Source organism: Sarcophilus harrisii, chromosome 4 (genome assembly GCF_902635505.1).
Source record: "Sarcophilus harrisii chromosome 4, mSarHar1.11, whole genome shotgun sequence".
Classification (NCBI taxonomy): domain Eukaryota; kingdom Metazoa; phylum Chordata; class Mammalia; order Dasyuromorphia; family Dasyuridae; genus Sarcophilus; species Sarcophilus harrisii.
The window spans coordinates 333,457,855-333,479,588 of record NC_045429.1 but is presented as its reverse complement, the minus strand read 5'-3'; the positions used below and the strand labels follow the sequence as shown (position 1 = coordinate 333,479,588).

General features: G+C 41.6%; 1 protein-coding gene across 8 annotated transcripts in view; it reads right to left on the bottom strand.

Annotated features, from left to right (window-relative positions):
- The window catches only part of ARHGAP23 (Rho GTPase activating protein 23), a 130,980-nt gene that overhangs the window by 6,040 nt on the left and 103,206 nt on the right, over positions 1–21,734 (bottom strand). For all 8 annotated transcript variants that reach the window (XM_031966141.1, XM_031966140.1, XM_031966139.1 and 5 more), the window contains 4 exons: positions 21,262–21,387; positions 11,103–11,144; positions 10,690–10,786; positions 8,628–8,659 (listed from right to left, as the gene is read on the bottom strand). In XM_031966141.1, the coding sequence (XP_031822001.1) occupies positions 8,628–8,659; positions 10,690–10,786; positions 11,103–11,144; positions 21,262–21,387 (297 nt within the window). The remainder of the gene's footprint in view (positions 1–8,627; positions 8,660–10,689; positions 10,787–11,102; positions 11,145–21,261; positions 21,388–21,734) is intronic.

Below are 21,734 nucleotides of genomic sequence, written 5' to 3'. Positions count from 1 at the left end.
AGATGAGAGATATTTTCTTTCTTTTTTAAAGAGATATCTTCCTTAAAACATTTGTCTGTAAAATGAAAATTATAAAAACCTATAGTTTCTACTTTGCTAGAATGTTGTGAAGCTCTAATGGGATAATAGTAGAAATAACAAAATAAGTGTTTTTTAATAATCTTTTTCACTTTCCCCAGTTTGAATAGTGAGCAGAGAAAAGGAAGAAATAGTTTTTATCTGAGACTGTCCTCTCTTATGAGGATATTACTGTGTACGAGAGGCAGTGTGATCCGATGGGTAAGGAATCACTCTCAGAACTATTAAGATACAGATGCAGATCCAATGTCTGGCTATGTGACCTTGGACAAGTCATTTATGAAAGTGCCTCTAAGCAATTCTCTAAGTTGTAGTGAAAGTGTTGATGTGCTTCAGTTGAGGGAGTTCCCTACATTGAAATCCTATGTCTAGTCCAAACCTGCTAGTCTGATCAGGGTGGATATAGGCTCCCTTTACCTAGAAACTTTTTTCTGCCAACAACTATATCCTATTTCACCTCTCCTCAAGTCATCAGACCGTTGAATTTCTTTTATTTTGTTTTTACAAATGCAATTCTGAAGAATGTTCAATTTTTTTTTTTCAAAATGCCTCAAATAAATATGAATAGGTATATTGGGATATAATAAATAGATATTCTGGGATAAGTAGAAAACCTTAAACATTTATATTTAAAAATCAATTGCAAGGAACACTGGATAAAGGAGACTGATTAAGAGAAGCTCATAGGAAAATAAAACAATACATAAGAAAAAAAGTGAGCAATGAGGTAGTGAAGTGGATAGAGAGCATACTGATTGGCCTGGAGTCAGGAGAATCTGAGTTCAAATCAAGCCTCAGATGTTTACTAGATGTGTAACCCCAATTGCCTCCTCCCCAACAAAGGGAAAAAAACCAAAACATCTAGAGGCAAGGAGTGAAGGGCTTCATTGAGTACAAGTTCACCTTGGTTCAGAGGATAACTTGGCTTTTCTTTGAGCTATTTTGACTTGAGGCTGGACCAACAGGGTGCATAGCCATGGGAGATGGCAATCCCTCTGTATTTTCAGAGCCTATCTATATCTCTGGGTTCAGTTCTCAGCACATCATACTTCAGAAGGGCAGTTTGCAAATTGGGGGGGGATATATGTTCAAAGGATAGTGAAGTCTAGAGACCATGAAGACATGTGAAGGAAGCAGGGATGTTTTCCTTGGAGAAGAGAAGACTAAAGGAAGATATATTTGTTCTCAAATATGTGAAAGACGGTGATGTGGAAGATAGAATACCTTGCTTAAGTAAACATGACACCACCAATTCAGGCATTTATCACCACTTAACTGGAAGACTGTAGAAGCTTCCTATTTGGTTCCCTTATCTCCAATCTCTTCTCTTCTCCAAATAATCCAAAGCTGTTAAAATGATATTCCTAAAACAGGTGGTCTGATCATGTCATTCCTCTGCTCAAAAAGCTCCTAAAGCTCCCTATTGCCCAAGGATAAAATATAAACAATTTAGTTTGAAAAAAGCCCTGAATCATTTGGTTTTATACTGCCTTTCTAAGCTTATTGCCCATTATTCTTAAATATACTCTATACCTTCCTGCACTCTATATTCCAGCCAAATTGCCCTACCTCCCATTCCCTGTACCTTGGTACCAGCTGTCCCCATGCTTGGAAGGCACTGACTCTTCAACCTCTGCTTCTTACAATCCCCAACTTCCTTCAAGTCTTTCCTTCAGGTTTATTCAGATGCCCCTTTCACCTCAGCTCTATTGCTCTTTCCCTGAAATTTAATTACATTTATGCAACTAAGTATAAATTGTTCCTCCCCAATAAAATGTAAACTTCTTGAAAGCAGGAACTCCTTTCCTTCCTTCCTTCCCTTTTTACTTTTTTTCCTTCCTTCCCTCCCTCTTTTTTCCTTCCTTCTTTCCTTCTCTCTTTCTTCCCTTACTCCCTTCTTCGTTATTTCCATTCTTCCTTTTTTTTCTCTCTTGTTTTTGGTCATGTATTCCCCCACCACATTGTGTAGAAGATAGAACACACTTAGTCAATGGCTGATAAATGAATGACAGAGTTTTGTGTTGCTCCAGAGAGAAAAACTAGGATCAGTGGAGGGCATCCACATCTTTTGAAAAAAGGAATAGGGAGTGAACTCCCCATTACTAAACATATTCAAGCAGAGGCTGGATGAGTCCCCAGGGTTATTACAGAAGAGATTTCTAGGAGGTGGGAATGAATGAATTCTGCAGTTCTATTCCACTCTACGGTCCTATGAATCAGAACTTGTTCAGTAGTTTCATGGTTTTTCATGGCCTCTTTTGAGGTTTTCTTGGCAAAAATACTGAAGTGGTTTGCCATTTCCTTTACCTCATTTTACAGATGAGGAAACTGAGGCAAACAGAGTTAAGTGATTTGCCCAGGATCACACAGCTAATAAGTGTCTGAAGCTGGATTTGAACTCAGTTCTTCCTGACTCCAGGCTTAGTCCTGGAGGGAGTGAGAGAGTAAAAATGGATGGACTTATCTTAGGGTACTTCCAGAAGGGAATGGTTTATTGTATTCCCTTTTTTAAAAAATGTGATAGAAATACTCTCCCTATCTGTTTGTCCTTTGGGCAGAGGGAGAAATGAAACTGCTGAGCCTCCATGAATCAGAGCAGCTTTGTGTAATTTAATTCAACAGACACTGTTAAAAGCTGCTAACAGTTTTGTTAAGCAGTGGGTACTTAGGACAAAAAGATTTTTTTTAATTAAAATATTCTCTGATCTTAAGGAGCTTGTGTATTACTAAAGGGTGGGGAGAAAGAGAAGAGGAAGGTAAAAAGCTTTTCTATAGTGCCTAAAACATGTCAGAAATTATGCGGAGCATAAATAAAATCTTATTTGGTCTTTACAATTTTTCAAGGTAGGTACTTTTATCATCCCCAATTTTACAGTTGAGGAAACCAAGGCTAACAGAAGGGAAGTTTTTTCTCTCAGGTTCACATAACTAGTATCAGAAATCATTTTTGAATTCACGTCTTCCTGATTCAGCTTTTCAGAATGAAATAGTTTCATTCATTTTTTAAAATGTGATAGGAATACTCTCTTCCTTCTCTGGATTTACCTGGAGTATAGAAAAGCAGGAAGGTATAGAGCATATGTAAGAGTAATGGATAATAAAGCCTAGAAAGGTAGTCTGGGGCCAAATGATTTAGGGTTTTAACTTCCAAATTTAGCAATTTGTATTTTATTATTATGGCAATAGGGGGCCACAGGAGCTTCTTGAGCAGGGGAATGACATGGTCAGACCACCCCTGTTTTGGGAATATCATTTTGGCAGCTTTGTAAAAGATAGTTTGGAAAAGAGAAGAGATTGGAGATAAGGAAACCAAATAGGAGCAGAGTGAGGAATGAAATCTTTTGACATGAAGTCTTCTTAGCTTTCCCCTCCATTTCTTCTTAACACTGCCATTTCATTATATCATCCATCACTTATCCCTCCTCGTCCCTCCCTCTGCTGAAAAAGGAAAGCCATCCCCCAAACTCACCAGGACTCATCTCTTTACCTATGACGGTGCCTTCCTGTACATCTGATCCTTTCCTTTCCTCCAGGACCTTGCTCCACTATTTCCTTGCAGTTTTCATCTTCTATCCCTCCCTTGCTACTGCTTTTTATTGACTGCCTCAAAATATTTTCAGTTCTCAATAATCCTTATAGAAAGATTTTCATTGATCCATTGACACACTTTAAATTCAACATGTATAAATTGGAAATTATATTTCTCCCTAGGCACATCCCCTCTTTCCTCTAAGAGGAAGAGACCAACACCATTATCTAAGTCCCTCAGACTCAACTCCTCACCATATATCCCATTTATTACCAAGGCCAATTGAGTTCACCCTTTGCCATATCTCTTGAATATATTCCCTTCTTTCTTCTGGCACTGCTAACATTCTGATTTTGGCTGCCTAAAACCACCTTAGGCCTGGACTATTGCAACAGTGGATTGTCGGATCTGCCTGTATAACACAGGTCTGACCATCTCATCCCTCCTCCCAACTCAATAAACTCCATAAACTCCAATGGCTCCCTATCACCTCCAGGATCAAAAATAAAATTATCTTTTTGGTGTTAAAAGCCCTCCTTTTTTTGCAGCCTACTCATACCTCACTTCTCACCAGGCACTCTTCAATGCAATGACACTGGCCTCCTTGCACAAGACATGAATCAAGACACTCCAATTCTCACCTCCAGGAATTTTCTCCCACTGTCCCTCATCCCCGGAATATGCTCTCCCTTCATCTCTGTCTATTGGCTTCTCTGGATTCTTTTAAGTTACAACTAAAAAAAAAAAATCTCCTCTTCTAAAAGAAACCTATCCCAGCCTTAATTCTAGTGCCCTTTAAGTAGTTCCTTTTTATCCTGTATTTAATTTGTTTGTCATTTCTCTTGCTAGAATGTGAACTTCTTGAGGTCAGGGTGTTTTGCCTCTTTCTGTATTAACATAATATACACAGTAGATGCTTAATGAATGTTTATCGACTGAGCCCATCCAGATAATACAATCTCTCTCTACTTCATTTCCACTTGGATTTCCATCTTCATCATGTTCCTGAAATTGTTCTCTTAAAGGTTATCAGGGGCAGCTAATTGGTGTAGCATCAATCCTGAAGTCAAAAGGACCTCAGACATTTAACACTTCCTGGCTGTGTGACCCCGGGCAAGTCGCTTAACCCCAATTGCCTCAGGAAAAAAATAAAGTTTAAAAAAAGTAAAAAAAAAAAAAAAAAAAAAAAAAAAGGTTATCAGTGACCTTCTAAATATCAAATTCAGTGGTGTCATTCTCCTTAATTTTCAAGCAGCTTTTGAGACTGTTCTTCCTTTCCTCCCCCATCATCTCCTCTCCAGACTTGAGAATCGTTTCCAGTTCTCTACCTCTCTGGTCCTTTTTTGTCTATCATCTCTCCTTTTCTCCCTTTTATGTTTCTCCCAACAATCAGTTCTTGCTATACTGTATTTCCTGGCAATCTCTTTCAGGTCACTCGTTCAACTGCCTCTTTTTTACAGATGACTCTCAAACCTCTGAGCCCAGCCCCGGTCTCTTTCTGAGCCCCCCACCTCTCTCTCTAACTGCCTACATGTGGCCAACCCAACGACTCTCTCGCCGCGTTAAATTTAATATTTCTAAAACTTCATGTTTCAGCTTTTAGGCTTTTGTTGTTCTTCACTTGTTTCAGTTGGATCCAACTTTTCGAGACCCCCTTTGGGGCGCTCTTGACAAAGACCCTGGAGCGATTTCCCGTTTCCTTCTCCGGTTCCTTTTACAGATGAGGCAACTCAGGAAAACAGGTGAAGCGACTTGCCCAGAGTCACTTCGTGCCTGAGGTTAGGTTTGAATGACTCCAAGCCCGGCCCTCTGCCTTATGGAGCCACCTAGTGGTCTCTGTTAGTAGCTTCCAGTTCCCAGCCCATTATTTCCGCTTTTATCTGTAGAATTCCTACTTTGGGGTGTGGGTGTGGGCAGAGAAGACCATACTTCGGGCGTGAAGATGCCCGAGCCCATTACGGGGCTGCTTTCCACCTTTGGTGTCTACCTGACCCTTCTGACTCTCACCTGGGGCTCCAAGGAGCCCCAGCAGCGAGACCAGCGGCCACATCCGACAAACCACTTCGGCAGTGGCTAACCCAGGTTAAGAGCGCCCAAAGGGTCTGGAACCCTGCAGAGGGTGAGGGGCTGTCTCCCCGGCTCGTAAAGACATCCCCCGTGGGATGGAGGATGAGAACAATTTGTGCCAATGGCCGTGAAGGCAAGTGAAGCTTGGGGAGTGCTCAGAGCTTCGTCAGACCAAGGTCATCCACTGCATCTTGAGTCATCAACCTCGGCCCCCCATCTCTCAGGTGGTGAACAGTTCTCTCCCTCTTGGTTCTATAAGTCTTTAGTGGGTTTGTAATGCAGCACTCTGCAATCAGCCACCTGGGCGTCCTGTTATCCTATAAGATCCTAATCCTTTGGGGTAAGGACTGTCTTATCTAAGCTTTACAACCCCATCACTAGCTAGTCACAATGCTCTACACACAGTCTGTTTTATTGTATGGTTGTGGTTTAGTCATTTCACTGGTGTCTTACTCTTTGTTGAGTATCTAGTCACAGACACTTGAGCCTGAGCAAGTCCCTTAACCACTGCCTCAGTTTCCTTATCTATAAAATGAGCTGGAGAAGGGAATGGCAAGCCACTTGCTATGTGACCCTGGGCCAGGTCACTTAACCCTGTTTGCCTCAGTTTCCTCATCTGTAAAATGAGCTGGACAAGGAAATGACAAAGTCACTCCATTATCTCTCCCAAGAAAACCCCAAATGGATTGACAAAGAGTGAGGCATGACTCAACAACAACAAAAAGACTTGGGCATCCGGTATAGTGGCCGTGGCCTAAGAATGAGAGAAGGCAATAAGGCGAGTAATTGTAGAAGACCTTTGTTCCCAGGGTCTCAAATTGATCCAAGAAAGATAATTGTAGATTCAGGGGCTGGAAAGGGAGCTCACTGATCAGTAATCAAAGGGTTTAGCTTCCCTCTCTTTTATTGCAGAAGTTAACTGCTGTTATATAGAACCTTGAATATACTGCCTGGTTCCATGGAGAGGGAAGCTGTTTTGGTGAACTATTTGCTTCCTTTTTCTTCCTCTCCTTTCTTTGTGTAGCCACCTGGCTAAATGGTAGAGTGGTTACAGTCTGAATTTGCAGACAGGAAATTCTGAGTTCAAATCTTGCCTCAGACACCTTAGTGGTGTGACTGTGGGCAAATCTTTTAAAATGTCTTTTAGCCTCAGTTTCTTCATCTGTAAAATGAGGATAATAATAGCACCTGCTTTCCTGGGATATTATGAGGACCAAATGAGACAATATATGTAAATAATTCACAAATACTAAGCACTTAATTGTTGACCGATACTGCTACAAGGTGTGGTTCACTAGGGAAAGAGAAGACATTTTTTGAAAGTAGAAGATATTCAGAAGTTTTTAAGAAGTACGAAATATAAATCCTGGAGACCAAATGCAAAGGTCTCCTTGATTAATTCCAAAGAGGAAGTAGAATCTTTCAGAAGCTAACCAATATCAACAAAGCTTGAGTTTTCTGGGACAGTAAGTGTGGATCCTTCATACCTTACCAGAATCCAAAACTTAAAAGCCCTACAATGGTGGGAGTCCTCAGAACCGTTATGCCTTCAAATCTCAGCTTCCAAAGAGACTAAAATGAATCAAAAAATCTCCAAACTGGAAAAATTTGAGATTTTAACTTGTACCTAAAGCATGATCATACTCTAGAATGCCCGTCTCATGTGGTCAATCCAGCTTCTGCTCTGAAGACTGCAGTTGACAGGACCTTTAATTACCTCCTTATAATAGTCCAACTCATTTTCAACCATCCCTAACTGCTAAAAATTTCCCCCTATTTGGGGGCTCATTCTTGTTTTGAGTTATGATTTCATCGGTGTGGGGGAAAACCCCAGTATGGAAATTCCCCCCATCAAGGCAAATCAGGATCTCATCTATAATTCTAAAGCCTTAGAAGAATCAGCTTGCTCTTTTTTTCTTACGTTAAAGCCCAAATCTACACCTTTGGACCTACTTTTGTTTCTTGGGTCATACAAAACAAGTCTAATTTTTCTTTTAAAACACTAAACACTTGCGGGGCAGCTAGTTGGTGTAGTGGATAGAGCACCAGTCCTGAAGTCAGAAGGACCTGAGTTCATATTTGGCCTTGGACATTTAACACTTATTGGCTGGGAGTGACCCTGGGCAAGTCACTTAACCCCAATTGCCTCAGCAAAAACAAACAAACATGCAAGCAAAACAAAAACAAAAACAAAAACAAACCAAACACTTTCAGGCTAAACACTTCTAAAAAACTAAATGCTCTCAGATTTTCAAAGGAAAAAAAAAAACAAAAAAAATTCTCAGGATACAGTCATTCATGTCAAATATCCAAATGAACCACTGTTAGGGGAGTATGATACCTATTATCTTGTTTTCAGCTGTTCAAATCTAATATTTCCCTTTCCTTGTTTTATGTATTGTTTCAACTAGACTATAAACTCCCTGTGGAGAAGGAATGGGCCATATTTATTTCTTCGGGGACTCTGCATATAGCGAGCACTCAGTTGAAATGATTCAATGTATTCACATCAAATATTTTAGTTGTCTGAGAACTTCTTCCTCACTCAAATTGTGAGATACTTCTTTACTTCCACTAGGTGGCGGGTGTCTTCCGGGAATAAAAATTCATTTGCGTTACCAAGGACAATTTTGAGGGTTTTTTGGTTGGTTGTTTGTTGTTTTTTAATTACTGAATATACCTCTGAGCCTAACAGGCATATTTTGGGATTATCTAACATGATAGCTGTTCAACTGTATTCACATTGTTACTGGGAGCTAGCTAACTGTTCCCAAGATGAATAATGAGAGACTTCTCATTTCTGTGTTTCTCACATCCCTCTCCCCTCCGTAGTCTAAGCTCCATTCCCTCATACTGTTTGAGACACTCGGGAAACTCCCTTGATCAAGGGAAAACTTAATAAGGCCCCAACTTCCCAGACATAAGCCCCACTCTGGCATCCCTACTTCCTTACCTTGGATTTGGTGGAACCACAGTTGATAGAATCTGTAGGCAAGAGACAAAAAGACAAATCAAAGATGGGCAGGGGACCGGCAAAAAGGGTGAGGGAGGGAAGAGAGCACACTTTGGGGGCATAATCACTCTCTTCAGTGCCTTCAGAAACCAGGGAACTGCCTATTAAGGAAGAGATGTCAGACACCCCTTCCTTTCATGAAACATAGGGACTGACATCAAGCTTCGGGTCCCAAGACGGTACATGACCTCAGTTATTTCATTTTCCCTTAGATCAAGGGAGACATTAGTGGGGTCTTTTTTCCCGCCTCCCCCCCTCCATGTGTTAATATGAAAGCATTGGAGCAGAAAGGCAGACAAGTCAGACCAAAACCACACAAACCACAATGGTGAAACACGGCAGATCACAGATGTCCTAGATACATGGAAACCGAGTGGGAGGAGGAGGAGCAGAGGAAGGCAAGGTCGGTAAGAGGATGTTTGTTCTTCCCCTAACCTCATCTCCCCCACCCCTAGTCTGAGAGAAGGGGGCCACACAGAGCTGTTTGGTTAAAGGGGTCGAGAAACAAACTGAGTGAAGCCTAGGAGGGAGAGTTGAGGGAAGCTCTCAGTGGAAGCCCTCAGCTCAGCTTCTCTCTGACATCCACGGGGTTCAGTTTCTTCTTTTTAAGTGAAGGGGGTGTAAGGAAATTACAGCCATAACTTTGTATTCAGCATGATCTCTCTGGGAGCCTCATTCTTTCGGTCTGTGAAATGGGGTTTGGGACTCCTAGACGTGGGGTGGGGAGTGCAGAAGATGATTGCCTTGGCATGAGACTCAAGGAGCAATAACCTGACTCTAAGCTTGGGGGCCCTGGTTAGTGCACACCATCTGGCAAGCAGGTTAGACCTCTTACCCTGATGTGCTGCTACCCTTCTCCACCCACCTCCAGACAATGAGAAGAGCAATGATGAGCTGACCACACAGTGACAAACACAGCCCGCGGAGGTAGTTAATAGTGGGTGATTAGAAGAAACGGGGACCTTCCCTTCATACCCCTCCTCAAATCTACTCTTTCTAAACCTTAAGCAAACCCTCCTTGCAGTTATTTCTTTATAACTTTACCCAAAGGTTACTGGAGGAAGGGGCTTAGTGTCCAGTGAATTCTGGGGGCTGAGAAAGCTGGTGTCCCAAATTAGAGAAACATATCATTGGTGGGACTTGTTTCTCATATTCTTTTAACTCAGAGTGAGGCAGGAGCATGCTCTCTCTCCTCTCTCTCTCTCTCTCTCTCTCTCTCTCTCTCTGTGTGTGTGTGTGTGTGTGTGTGACTGTTCTGCTGGGCAAAAATTAAGGTCAGGGTCAGGAAATGCTCCCACCAGGAGGCTCTGGCTTAGCCCTTCATCTGTATGTATGTGATGGGGTAGAGCCCCATCACTGCTACCACAATGACCCCACACATTTCTGTCTACTCTACTTGGCCCCTCCCCACCCCACTTTCTTATAATCACCCACTAGGATTAGTATCCAAGATAGCTGAGAAACCACACACTGTACCCTTTAAATCTCCAACAGGTCCGCTGGAGGAAAGAAGAAAAGGAGAACAGAGGAGCAAGAAGATAAAGAAAGAGAAAAGGCAGAAGGGAGAAGAGGAAATGGGGGAGAGAATAGGTGAAGAAAAAAGAGAAGAGGATAAAGGGCAGAAAGTCAGAGAAAGCAGAGATGGGTATAAGGAGAGAACAGAAGAAATATTAAAAAAGAGAAACAGTGCCCAGGGACCAAGGGAACACGCGCACAAGCCAGAATTAAAGGAAATTAAAGGCTCAGAAAAGAAACTAGGGAAAGACCCGAAGCCCTGGGGTTGGGGGTGGTGGGGAGCACTGGGATCTGCTAGTTCCTCCCCAGCTGAGAGGGGATGGTCTCTTCACCCAACTCCTCCCCCCATCTTATCTCCATGGCATGCAAGGGTGGGAGCTGGGCTCAGCAGGGGGTAAGGGTGGGGACAAGAGGGGAAACAGGAGGCCTGGGAAAGGAGCCGTGATAGACTGGGAAATTCCCCAACCGTACCCAAAGGTTCACTCACCTGAACCTGCCTCTCCTGGGGGCACCGTCCTGCCAATGTTGGGCAGTAGGTACTCTATATTGGGCACTGACTGAGATTCCTTTTCATCAACTGGAGTCTGCAAACAGAGAGCTTGGCTTGAGCCAAGATTGATTTTCCTCTCCCCAATCTAGGGGAGCGGCTGGTCCCACTATAAAATGGGGGCAAGGATACTTTTTCTGGGTCTTCCCAGAAGACAAGCCTTCTTTACAACTCCCACCCTCCTTCATCCCTATCCATGAAGTTCCTGGTGCTGAACTTTGAGGACACTTAGGCTAATTCCTTGTACCCTCTCCACGTACCATATGTTTTGGTGTCTTCTGAGACATTATCACCCTAATCCCACACAGAAAGATTCTCCCCACCCCCCCCCCAAAGCCCTCAGAATCACTCACTCTCTCTCCCTTTTCTTCATCATCACTGAAGAACCAGTCCGACTGCAGAGAAAACAAAGTGAGGATGGGAATTACATTGGGGTAGAAGAGATATTCTGAGAACAGATAAATTAATTGCCCTAAATTCCACCCTCCTTTTCATAAACTGGCTTGGCTCAAAGGGTAAACTGAGATACAATAAGGAAAAGCCCAGTTAAAAAAAAAAAAACGGGAGCTCTCCAAATCTCAGAGCTGGAGGATGTCTTAAGAGGTCGTTAGGATCTAGTCCAGGCTCTGCCTGAAATACGATACATCCGACTGATTGGTTTGTTGTCCTTTGTTCTCAAAGAAGACCAAAATGGTATCACTATGTTGGAATCAAGGTATAATGTGTCTAACTGTAGCTGACCAAACCAATGTGAGCTTGGAAACTCTGCCACAGTTAGGGCACATAAATGCTTGGAGTAGAGATGGCTCTAAATTTGTACATCTCACATTTCTTTTGAGCTACTGCAATTCTGCTTCGTTCATCATTCACATGACGCCATAAAATGCTAAAAAGTGCCTCACAAACGGTCATCTAACCTTTGCCTGAACAATTCCAATGACAAAGAACTCACTACTGCCCGTTCCATTTTTGGATGGCTCTAGTTATTAAGAATTTCTTTACAAGGAGCTCCATTTCTCTGACCCTAGTCCTAGCTGTGTATCCTTGTCCTGGGCCAGAAATCTAACATCCCTTCTAAAGTTTTTATCCTTCAACTACTTGGATAGCTTTCATGTCCCTCTATGTTCTCCTTCAAGCCAGATGTCTGGCTCCTCCCAGACAACACTGCCCCTAACTATCCTTTCCAGGGCTGACTGCATCATCTTTAACACCCTTTCCATTGTCCATTTCCCCCACCCCTATTCTCCCTGGTTCCAGAAAAAGAGTCAGAAGACTCTCTATATCAATCGTTCAATTGAGACTAACACTATCCACATTTATCACCCAATTTAGATCCTGGTGTTGTGTGCCAGCCCCCAAACATTTTCCCTTTTTTCTTAAGGCGTATAGTGCCTTACTCAGTCTTCTCTACCCCAACTCCTGTCCTTCTCCTGGGGTTCTTAAACCTTTATACCCTAACTTCCCAATTCTTCAGCCTACTCACCTCATAACCTAGTCTTCCACTTCAACTTCATTTCAATAGATATGGTCATATCTTTGACCTTGCTGTCACCCAGATGAGCAACAATTTTCTGATCCAGAATTCCTGAAGTTTCCATCCTATCAGAATCTCCTATCGCCACATACATCTCTCTTCCTGACAATTCCTAAATCATTCTCAATTTGGGCTTTAATCCCTCACCCCTCGGTACTTTCCCAGGCTCTAGCTACTCTTTTCCCTTCTAATCAAGACCACTTCATGGACTAGTTCTCCTTGTTACTGAATCTTCGATCACCTTCTATTGCTACTTCAATTGATCAAATTATAACTTGGATTTATTTCCACTATCCACTTTCTTCACTACTACTCACGTTATTGAATAGAACTGGAAGAAGTCACACAATGGGCCCCCTGCAACTATGTGTTATTTGATCTTAATTGGGTCCTTATTGCACCAACTCAATCCATTTACTTCTTCCAAGTTGATTTCTTGCCCTATTCACTACAGAAATATTCCAAAACTTTTTTTTGTTTCCAAGTCTCCCACAGCAACCTTCTCCCCCAGACCTCTCTCATCTGTAAACCCTGAATCCTATTATGTTGAGAAAATCAAGATTATTTCTTTGAAGTTTTTTTTTCAACTTGTTTACAACATAGTCCTTTGATATTGTTCCCTACTATCTCTTCCTTTACTTAAAGGAACTTTACTCCATATAAAGAGGTGGATTTGTTCCTCTGGGCAGAGGATCCCATGTCCTCTTATCTTCTCCAGGATATTGCTCCCACTATCACCCCTTCTCTCTCTAATCTTCAGTCTCTCCTTATCTGCTAATTCCTTCTCTGCTACCTACATTTCCAATGCCCCCCCATCTTAAAAAAAAACTAACCCAAACCTTTATTGATTCTACTAATTCTACCAGTTATCATTCTGCATTTCTTCTTCCCTTCTCAGCCAAATTGCTTGAAAACGTTTTCTGCATTTGTTACCTCTACCTCCCTTCCCCTATCTCTCGCTGAGGCAATTGGGATTAAGTGACTTGCCCAGGGTCACCCAGCCAGGAAGTGTTAAGTATCTAAGACCAGATTTGAACTCAGGTCTTCCTGACTTCAGGGCTAGTGCCCTATCCACTGCACCACCTAGCTACTCCTCAATGATCTAATTGCCAAATCTATGACCTTTTCTCAATCTTGTTCCTTTTTTGACCTCTCTGCAGCATATGATACTGCCTACTACCTCCTTAAGGTTTTCAGGACATTGCTGCTGCTCCTCTCTCTCCCTCTCTCCTTCCTTCCCATCCTCTCTCTTCTCTCCTTCTCTCTTTTGTTTCTCTGTCTTTCTCTCCTCCTCTCTCTTTCTCTTTCTCTCTCCCTTTCTTCCTCTCCCCCTCTTCATTCTTTTTTTCTCTCTTCTCCTTCCCTCTTCCCTTCTTCTCTCCCTCTCCCTCCCTCCTCCTCTCCTTTTTCCTTCTCCCTTCCTCCCCTTCCCTCTTTCTCTCTTTTTCTCCCCTCTTGCATTCTCCCCTCTTTTTCCCTCTGTTTTCCTACCTGTCTGACCACTCACTTCATTCTGCTTTTCTGGATCATCATTCATGTCATACCTACTAACTGTGGGTGTAGCCTAAGGCTCTGCTCTGGGCCTTCTTATCTTTTTTTTCTTTATACTCATCAGTTCCCATGGGTTCAATTATCCTCTCTCTGCAAATGATTCACAGATTCAGGCCTAGTTTCTCTTCAGCTCTGGCCCAAATAGCCAACTACCTAATGAATATTTCTAACTGGATATTCTGTAGGCACTTCGGATGCAACATTTCCAAAACAGGGCTCATTATCCTCCCTCCTTAATCCACTCTTCTTCCAAACTTTCCCACTTCTGTCAAGAACATCCAGTCCCCCAGGTTCACAAACTCCATGCCATCCTCGACTCCTCCCTCACCCCATATGTCCAATCACTTGCCAAATCTTGTCATTTCTAACAACATAATATCTCTCATTGCTGCCAACATTGTAAGGACCATGGGGCTTTTCCATCTGACTTGCAACTGAAGCTTTCTCTATTTCTATTAAAATATAGCTTCTTGAGAACAGACGGCTTACTTTTCTATTTGTATCCCCGGTTTTGGGCCAATGCTTTTTCACACAGTAAGTGCTCAATACATGCCTTTTGATTCATTTCTCATATCTGTTCCCTTCTCCCCATTCTCATAGCTTCTGCCTTAGTTCAGATTCTCATCACAGTCTCCAAATTGATCCCTTTGCCCCAATCTTCTCTTCACTGCAACCATCCTCCACACTGGCACCAAAATTATGGAGCATGTCACTCCTCACTCAATCAATTCCAGCAGCTCCCTATCATCTCTAGGATCAAATATTTATTATTCAGTCATTTTAGTCATGTCCAACTCTGTGATTCCAAATGGGGTTTTCTTGGTGAGGATACTGGAGGAGTCTGCCTTTTTTTTTTTCTCCAACTCATTTAACGAATGAGGAAATTGTATCAAACAGGGATAAGTGACTTGTCCACAGTCACAGCTAGTAAGTGTCTGAGACCAGATTAGAACTCAGGGAGATGAGTCTGCTTGATTCCATTCACCACATCGCCTAGCTACCCTTAGGGTCAAATATAAACTCCTCTATTTGACATTTAAGGCTTTTCACAACCTGGTTGTATATTGTTTCCAGAAATTTTGCTCTCTTTTGTATACTTTTCAATTCATTCATACATATCTTTCTACTTACATGCAACACTTTATCTCCTTGTTCCCTGTATCTGAAATGCTTTCCCATACTATCCACATCCCTTGGAATCCTTGGCCTCCTTACTAATTGAACTTAAGCACACATCTATTCTACACAAGGATCCCTCTTGGCTGCTACCATCTTCCCATTCAGATTACTTTGTGCTCGCTTTGCATGCTTTGCAAGCATGTGTTTGTTGCCATCCCTAAAAAATATGAGCACCTTGAGGGCAGGGACTATTCCATTTTTGTATTTATTATCTCCAGAGCCCAGCAGAGTGCCTGGCATATAGCAGAGGTGCTCAACAATAGTTGCTGATTGATTGGTAGAGGCAGCAAAGTACTGGATTCAAATACTGCCTCTGAGACATACTAGATGTAGCTAGTAATCTCCAAACCCCAAGTTCTAATCCTGCTTCAGAGACAATCATGTAGCCAAAAGTGTCCCTGGCAGAGTCACTTAACCCTGTTTGCCTTGGTTTCCTCATCTGTAAAATGATCTGGAAAAGGAAATGGCACACCTGCAGTTGTGTGACCCTGACCAAGTCACTTAACCTTGCTTGCCTCAGTTTCCTCATCTGTAAAATGATCTGGAAAAGGAAATATCAAACCACTCTAATATCTTTACTGAGAAAACTCCAAAAGGAGTCATGAAAAATGGAACAACAAAACATCTTTGTTTTCTATATGTTATATATTTATTATATATAGTCTTCCCATAAGTTCTTGAAGGCACGTGCTATGCCACTTTTGCCTTTGTATCATCGGTACTGAAGGACAATGGCTAGAGGGGCCAGCAGTCAGAACTGTTGGAAGGATAAAATGAGATATTTGGAAAGGGCTTTGCAAAACCCTTGAGTGATATATAAATGCTGCTGCTGCTGCTGCTGCTGATAATGTTTGGCATATAGTAGCTATTTAGTTAATACTAGTGCATTGATTGAAATCATTCTGAGTCTGTCAGCTCAGCCAAAGTAGACAACATAGATGGGGTACTATAATCAGACCTGAGTTTGAATCCCAGTTCACATGTTTACTATGTAAGTGAGCACAGGAAGGATATTCAACTTCCCTGAACTTCAGTTTCCTCATCTATAATCATATAAAATAATAATATTTACACCTTCTACCTCCAAGAGTTATTGTGAGGAAAGTACTTTGCAAACCTTAAAGAAAGATATTGACAGTTCCATAGATAACTGAACATTATCAAGATCAATAAATATTTATTAAATGCCCATTATGTGCCAATGGATACTAAATGCTAGGTATACAAAGAAAGGCAAAAAAAATTACAATCCCTACCTCAAGGAGATCACAGTCTAATAGGGCTAATGAGAATAATCATTATCTAACATGTTGGATAGGAATCCCAACTTATTTTGATTTTTAAATCTAAAAATCATGCTATTTATTTTATTTCATTGAGTTCCAAAGTCAGAGTCCTGCTGCACCCCACTAGAGACCTCCTTTTCCAGGTTGGCAACATTCCATTAAAATAAATTATTTGGATCCAGTTGGTTAACCAGTTCTAAGTCTACCTAACTGTATTACTATCCAGTCTATCCATAGCTAACCATCTTGGCCACCAGGATATTGTGAAAGATTCTGCCAATGTCTAAATGACAAATTAATACACTAATGACTAATTTATACATTTCTTTCGGTTGCCAGTTTAGGAAATGACATCTCTGAGTGGGTTATTCCTCAGTTCAAAAAGCTTCAGTGGCTCCAGAATAAAACACAAACTTTTTTGTTTAACATTTAAAACCCTTTGATTCTCACTGCAAGAGGCAGTTAGATTGTGTAGTGGATAGAGTAGTGGCCCTGGAGTCTGGAGGACTTGAGTTCAAATTTGATTTCAGATACTTAATACTTCCTAGCTGTGTGACCCTGGGCAAATCATTTAACTCCACAAAAGGAAAAAAAAAAAGATTAAAAAAAAAAAAAGAAGAAGAAATCTCGCTGCAACTTATCTGTCCAGGCTGAAATCACATTACTTCCCCTCATGCATTCTACATTCCAACTAAACTAGTCATAATATTCCTTCTGCAATCTCAGTTCTTTTGCATGGGGTATTTCCTAAAGCTGGAATGCCCTCCCCTTCTAGCATCTGTATCTTGGACTCTTGTTCAGTCATTTTGCAGTCTGACTCTTCATGACCCCATTTGGGGTTTTCTTGGCAAAGATGGTGGAATAATTTGCCATTTCTCTCTTCAGTTCATTTTACAGATGTGGAAATAAGGCCATCAGAGTTAACTGACTTGCCAAGAATCACATAGCTAGAAAGTGTCTAAGGCCAGATTTGAACTCGGGTCTTCCTGATTCCAGACCTGGTATCCTATCTATTATGTCACCTACATGTGATTTAACTGGCACAGGGAACTCTTAGATGGAGAAACTCTCCTTACCACTACAGGTCAACATCTCTGCAACTTCTAGTTTTAAAGAGTTGCCTAGAGAGGTGTCTCTGAAACCACATTTTGTGTGTCAGAGACCGCATACCCTTTCTCATGAGGAAGAAATAAACTTCCTGCACTCATTAAAAAAAAAAAAAAAAAAAAAAAAAAAAAAAAAAAGTGTTGCCTAGAGAACTATAAATTCATTGTCTTATTCAGGCTTACACAACCAGAAGGCATCGGAAGCAGGGCTTGAATCCAGCTCTTCCAGGCTCAGAAATCAGCTTTTTGTCTACTCTACCAAACTGTCTAGTGGCTATTCTATTTCACACAAATCATTTAATAAGAATCTCCATCAGTTCTAAGACAGATGCAGAATTCTTATCCTACTCTGTAGATGAGAGAACTTGGGCTTCCTTATTTCTCTCCAAGACCAGAAATTCTAAGTGTCTTTCTCTCCATGATTGATTTTTTTTTCCTGAGGCAATTGGGGTTAAGTGACTTACCCAGGGTCACACAGCTAGAAAGTATTAAGTGTCTGAGGCTGGAGTTGAGCTCAGGTCCTCCTGACTTCAGGGATGGGCCTCTTATCCACTGCCCACCTCGATGCCCCATGATTCTTTGGTGAAGGCAAACAAGGCTATCTTTTTTGTTGTTGTTTGTTTCCCTGAGGCAATTGGGGTTAAGTGACTTGCCCAGGGTCACACAGCCAGGAAGTGTTAAGTGTCTGAGGTCAGATTTGGACTCAGATTCTTCTGACTTCAGGACTGTTGTCCTATCCACTGCACCACCTAGCTGCCCCTAAGGCTATCTTTTACCTCAATTCTGATCTAGCCTTTAACTAGTGAGTGGGTTTTGCCTCAGACACATTTAAGACCTGGGAAAGACCTCGGCTTTTTAAAAGGTCTCCCACTGCATCCTGGGTCAACAGCAATAATTCTGATCTATGTCTCGCCACTGGAGTCTGATAATTCTGGAGGACAGAGCGAGGCTGATGACTTTGCACAGCCCTGCCTCACTTAAATTCATCTGTAAATTCAAGACATCACCCTCAAGAACGAAGAAGGAACAACAATCTCTCAAAGACACTATCCTCCTTCCAGTCTCCCAGCTGGTGATGTCAGTTTTATCCTGGAGCCCTCATTCTCTCTCCTACTTCTTTCAGTATATCAATCATTTGCCACATGTTGCCATTTCTATCCTCACAAGCTTCTTGAATCCAATCCCTTATCTCTACTCAGAGCTGTACCTTAGTTGAAGATCTTATCGCTTCTTGCCTACATTGTTGCAAACACTGCCCAATTATTCCACCAGCCTCATCAGTCCATTTTCCACACTGTTGCCAGAGTAATTTTCCTTACATGCAGATCTGACCAGCTGACTCTCTTCTTCCTCCACCAAATTCACTGGCTTTCTACTGCCTCTATAGTAAAATATAGAATCTCCTGTTCGGCTTATTAACTTCTTCTCTCTCCCATTCCTTGTATTCTGAGGTTTGTGACTTTTCGCTCTGTTCCTTACTTTTATAACATTTCATCTCTAAGCTTTTTACACTGACTCTTGACCTCATCCCTTGAATGCATCCTCTCCCTATATCCCCTTTATGGAGTCTTTCTCTTCCTTTAAAATGTACCCGGGCCAACCATTCTGGAGAGTAGTTTGGAACTATGCTCAAAAAGTTATCAAACTGTGCATACCCTTTGATCCAGCAGTGTTACTACTGGGCTTATATCCCAAAGAGATTATAAAGAAGGGAAAGGGACCTGTATGTGCACGAATGTTTGTGGCAGCCCTTTCTGTAGTGGCTAAAAACTGGAAACTGAATGGATGTCCATCAGTTGGAGAATAAATTGTGGTATATGAATATTATGGAATATTACTGTTCTGTAAGAAATGACCAACAGGATGATTTCAGAAAGGCCTGGAGAGACTTACACGAACTGATGCTGAGTGAAATGAGCAGGACCAGGAGATCATTATATACTTCAACAACAATACTATATGATGACCAGTTCTGATGGACCTGGCCATCCTCAGCAACGAGATCAACCAAATCATTTCCAATGGAGCAGTAATGAACTGAACCAGTTACACCCAGAGAAAGAACTCTGGGTGATGACTAAAAACCATTACATTGAATTCCCAATCCCTATATTTTTGCCCACCTGCATTTTTGATTTCCTTCACAAGCTAATTGTACAATATTTCAGAGTCTGATTCTTTTTGTACAGCAAAATAACGGTTTGGTCATGTATACTTATTGTGTATCTAATTTATATTTTAATATATTTAACATCTACTGGTCATCCTGCCATCTGGGGGAGGAGGTAGGGAGTAAGAGGTGAAAAATTGGAACAAGAGATTTGGCAATTATTAATGCTGTAAAGTTACCCATGCATATAACCTGTAAATAAAAGGCTATTAAATAAAAAATAAAATAAAATAAAATAAAATGTAGCCCAGGAACTTTCCTGATTTCCCCTTCACAGCTAATGCTTTCACTCTTCCATTACATATATTTTTAACTTTATATTGATGCTGTATATATTTCTATATGTACTTGTCTCCTCAATTAAAATACAAATTCATCACAAATAAAGTTTGCTTCATTCTTTGTACTTACAACCTCAGTATACGGTAGGTATTTAATTTAAAAAATTTCAGTTTATTGAATGAGCTGACTCACATTAAAAAGTTTTTGGTCTCTAATATGGAGATATGTTTTACACGATCCTACATATATGACCTATTTTCAAATTGCTTACTATTTTAGGAAAGGGGAGAGGAGAAAAATTGGGAACTCAAAATTTTGTAAAAATGTTTGTTTTGTTTTTTTGAAAGGCAACTGGGGTTAAGTGACTTGTTCAGGTCACACGACTAATCATTAAGTTTTCAACCTCCAAAACACTTGGAGTAGTGGGGAAGATGGGGCTGTGCTCCATCTGGGAATGATCTGGGGATGGGCGGAGAGTAGAGGAAAAGAGTGGGTTAGAAATTATATACTTGAAGGAGCTCATCAAGATCTGACTAACTACCCAGAGGCTAGGCTGGCTACTTCATTGGGGGTGGAGATCAGAGCCAGCCCTGAGGCTCCTCCATCAGGGACAGGGTTCTCACCCTCACAGAGTTACAAGTCCCATTCCCCAGTCATGGATGGTGTTCTTACTCAGCCCTCCAGTAGATGTGGCCTACTGTTCATGGTGAGAATATGAGTGACTTAGGATAACTCACCCCCACTACTGGAAAAACAAGACAGAGCACTGGTAACGGGCAACAGCCGGAGTATTTGGATTCTAGTCTTATCATAGGGGGAACACAAGGGATAGAATGCCAGGCCTGCAATCAGGAAGACCTGAACTGAAATTTGACCTCATACACTTACTAGCTGTGTGACCCTGGGCAAGTCCCTTAATTCTATTTGCCTCGGTTCCTTCATCTGTAAAATGAGCTGGAGAAGGAACCCACTCAGTATCTCTGGCAAGAAAACCCCATATGGGGTCACAAAGAGTTGGATAGGACTGAAATGACCTGGCAACAACAAACAAGGTGCCCCAGGGCTGATGAAAGTACAAAATATATAACTTCACCAACCCTGAAGTCAGAAGGACCTGAGTTAAAATCTGACCTCAGACACTTAACACTTCCTAGCTGTGTGACCCTGAGTAAGTCACTTAACCCCAATTGTCTCAAGAAAAAAAATAAAAAGTACAACTTAGAGGTAAGCCAGGTTGTAGCTGGGCAGAATCCTTATAGATTCCCAATTGGAAAACATGAGCTGACATAGGATGCTTCTCTGATTTGGAAATGGAACAGAAGGCCTGGAATTGGGACTAAATAGGAAAATTTAAGCTATATATCACCATAGCTAGAGACAAATATAAAAGCAGGATCTCCTTACGTGCTGGATTAGTGTCTCTACAATCTTGTACCGGTCAGGCATATGAGTCACCATATCTGTCATGTTGTCTTCAGATGTTCTCACTAGCGTGGGTCCAAATACTAGAGCGAGGTTACGAGGCTCCATCTTGTGAAGGGAGAGAAAGTAAATGACAGTCAATGGTTTCTCCTCTTTCTCTGCTGATCCACTCCCGAGGCCTTAATCTTTCCTCTTTCTGGATCTGTCCATGTTGCACAGAACTCCCTCCCTTTTAGGCATTGCCCTTTACAGCTCCTCTCTCCCTTCACATTAATCTCACTTGCTTAATGAACTCCATACTGGGGCAGCACCATTCACAGGCTTTGTGCTAAATGTTTAAGAAACAAAGACAAAACATCAACAAAAGGGCCCCTGTTCTCAAGGGAGAGATTAACTCTGTGTGTGTGTGTGTGTGTGTGTGTGTGCGCGTATCAGATGTATACAGTACAAATAAA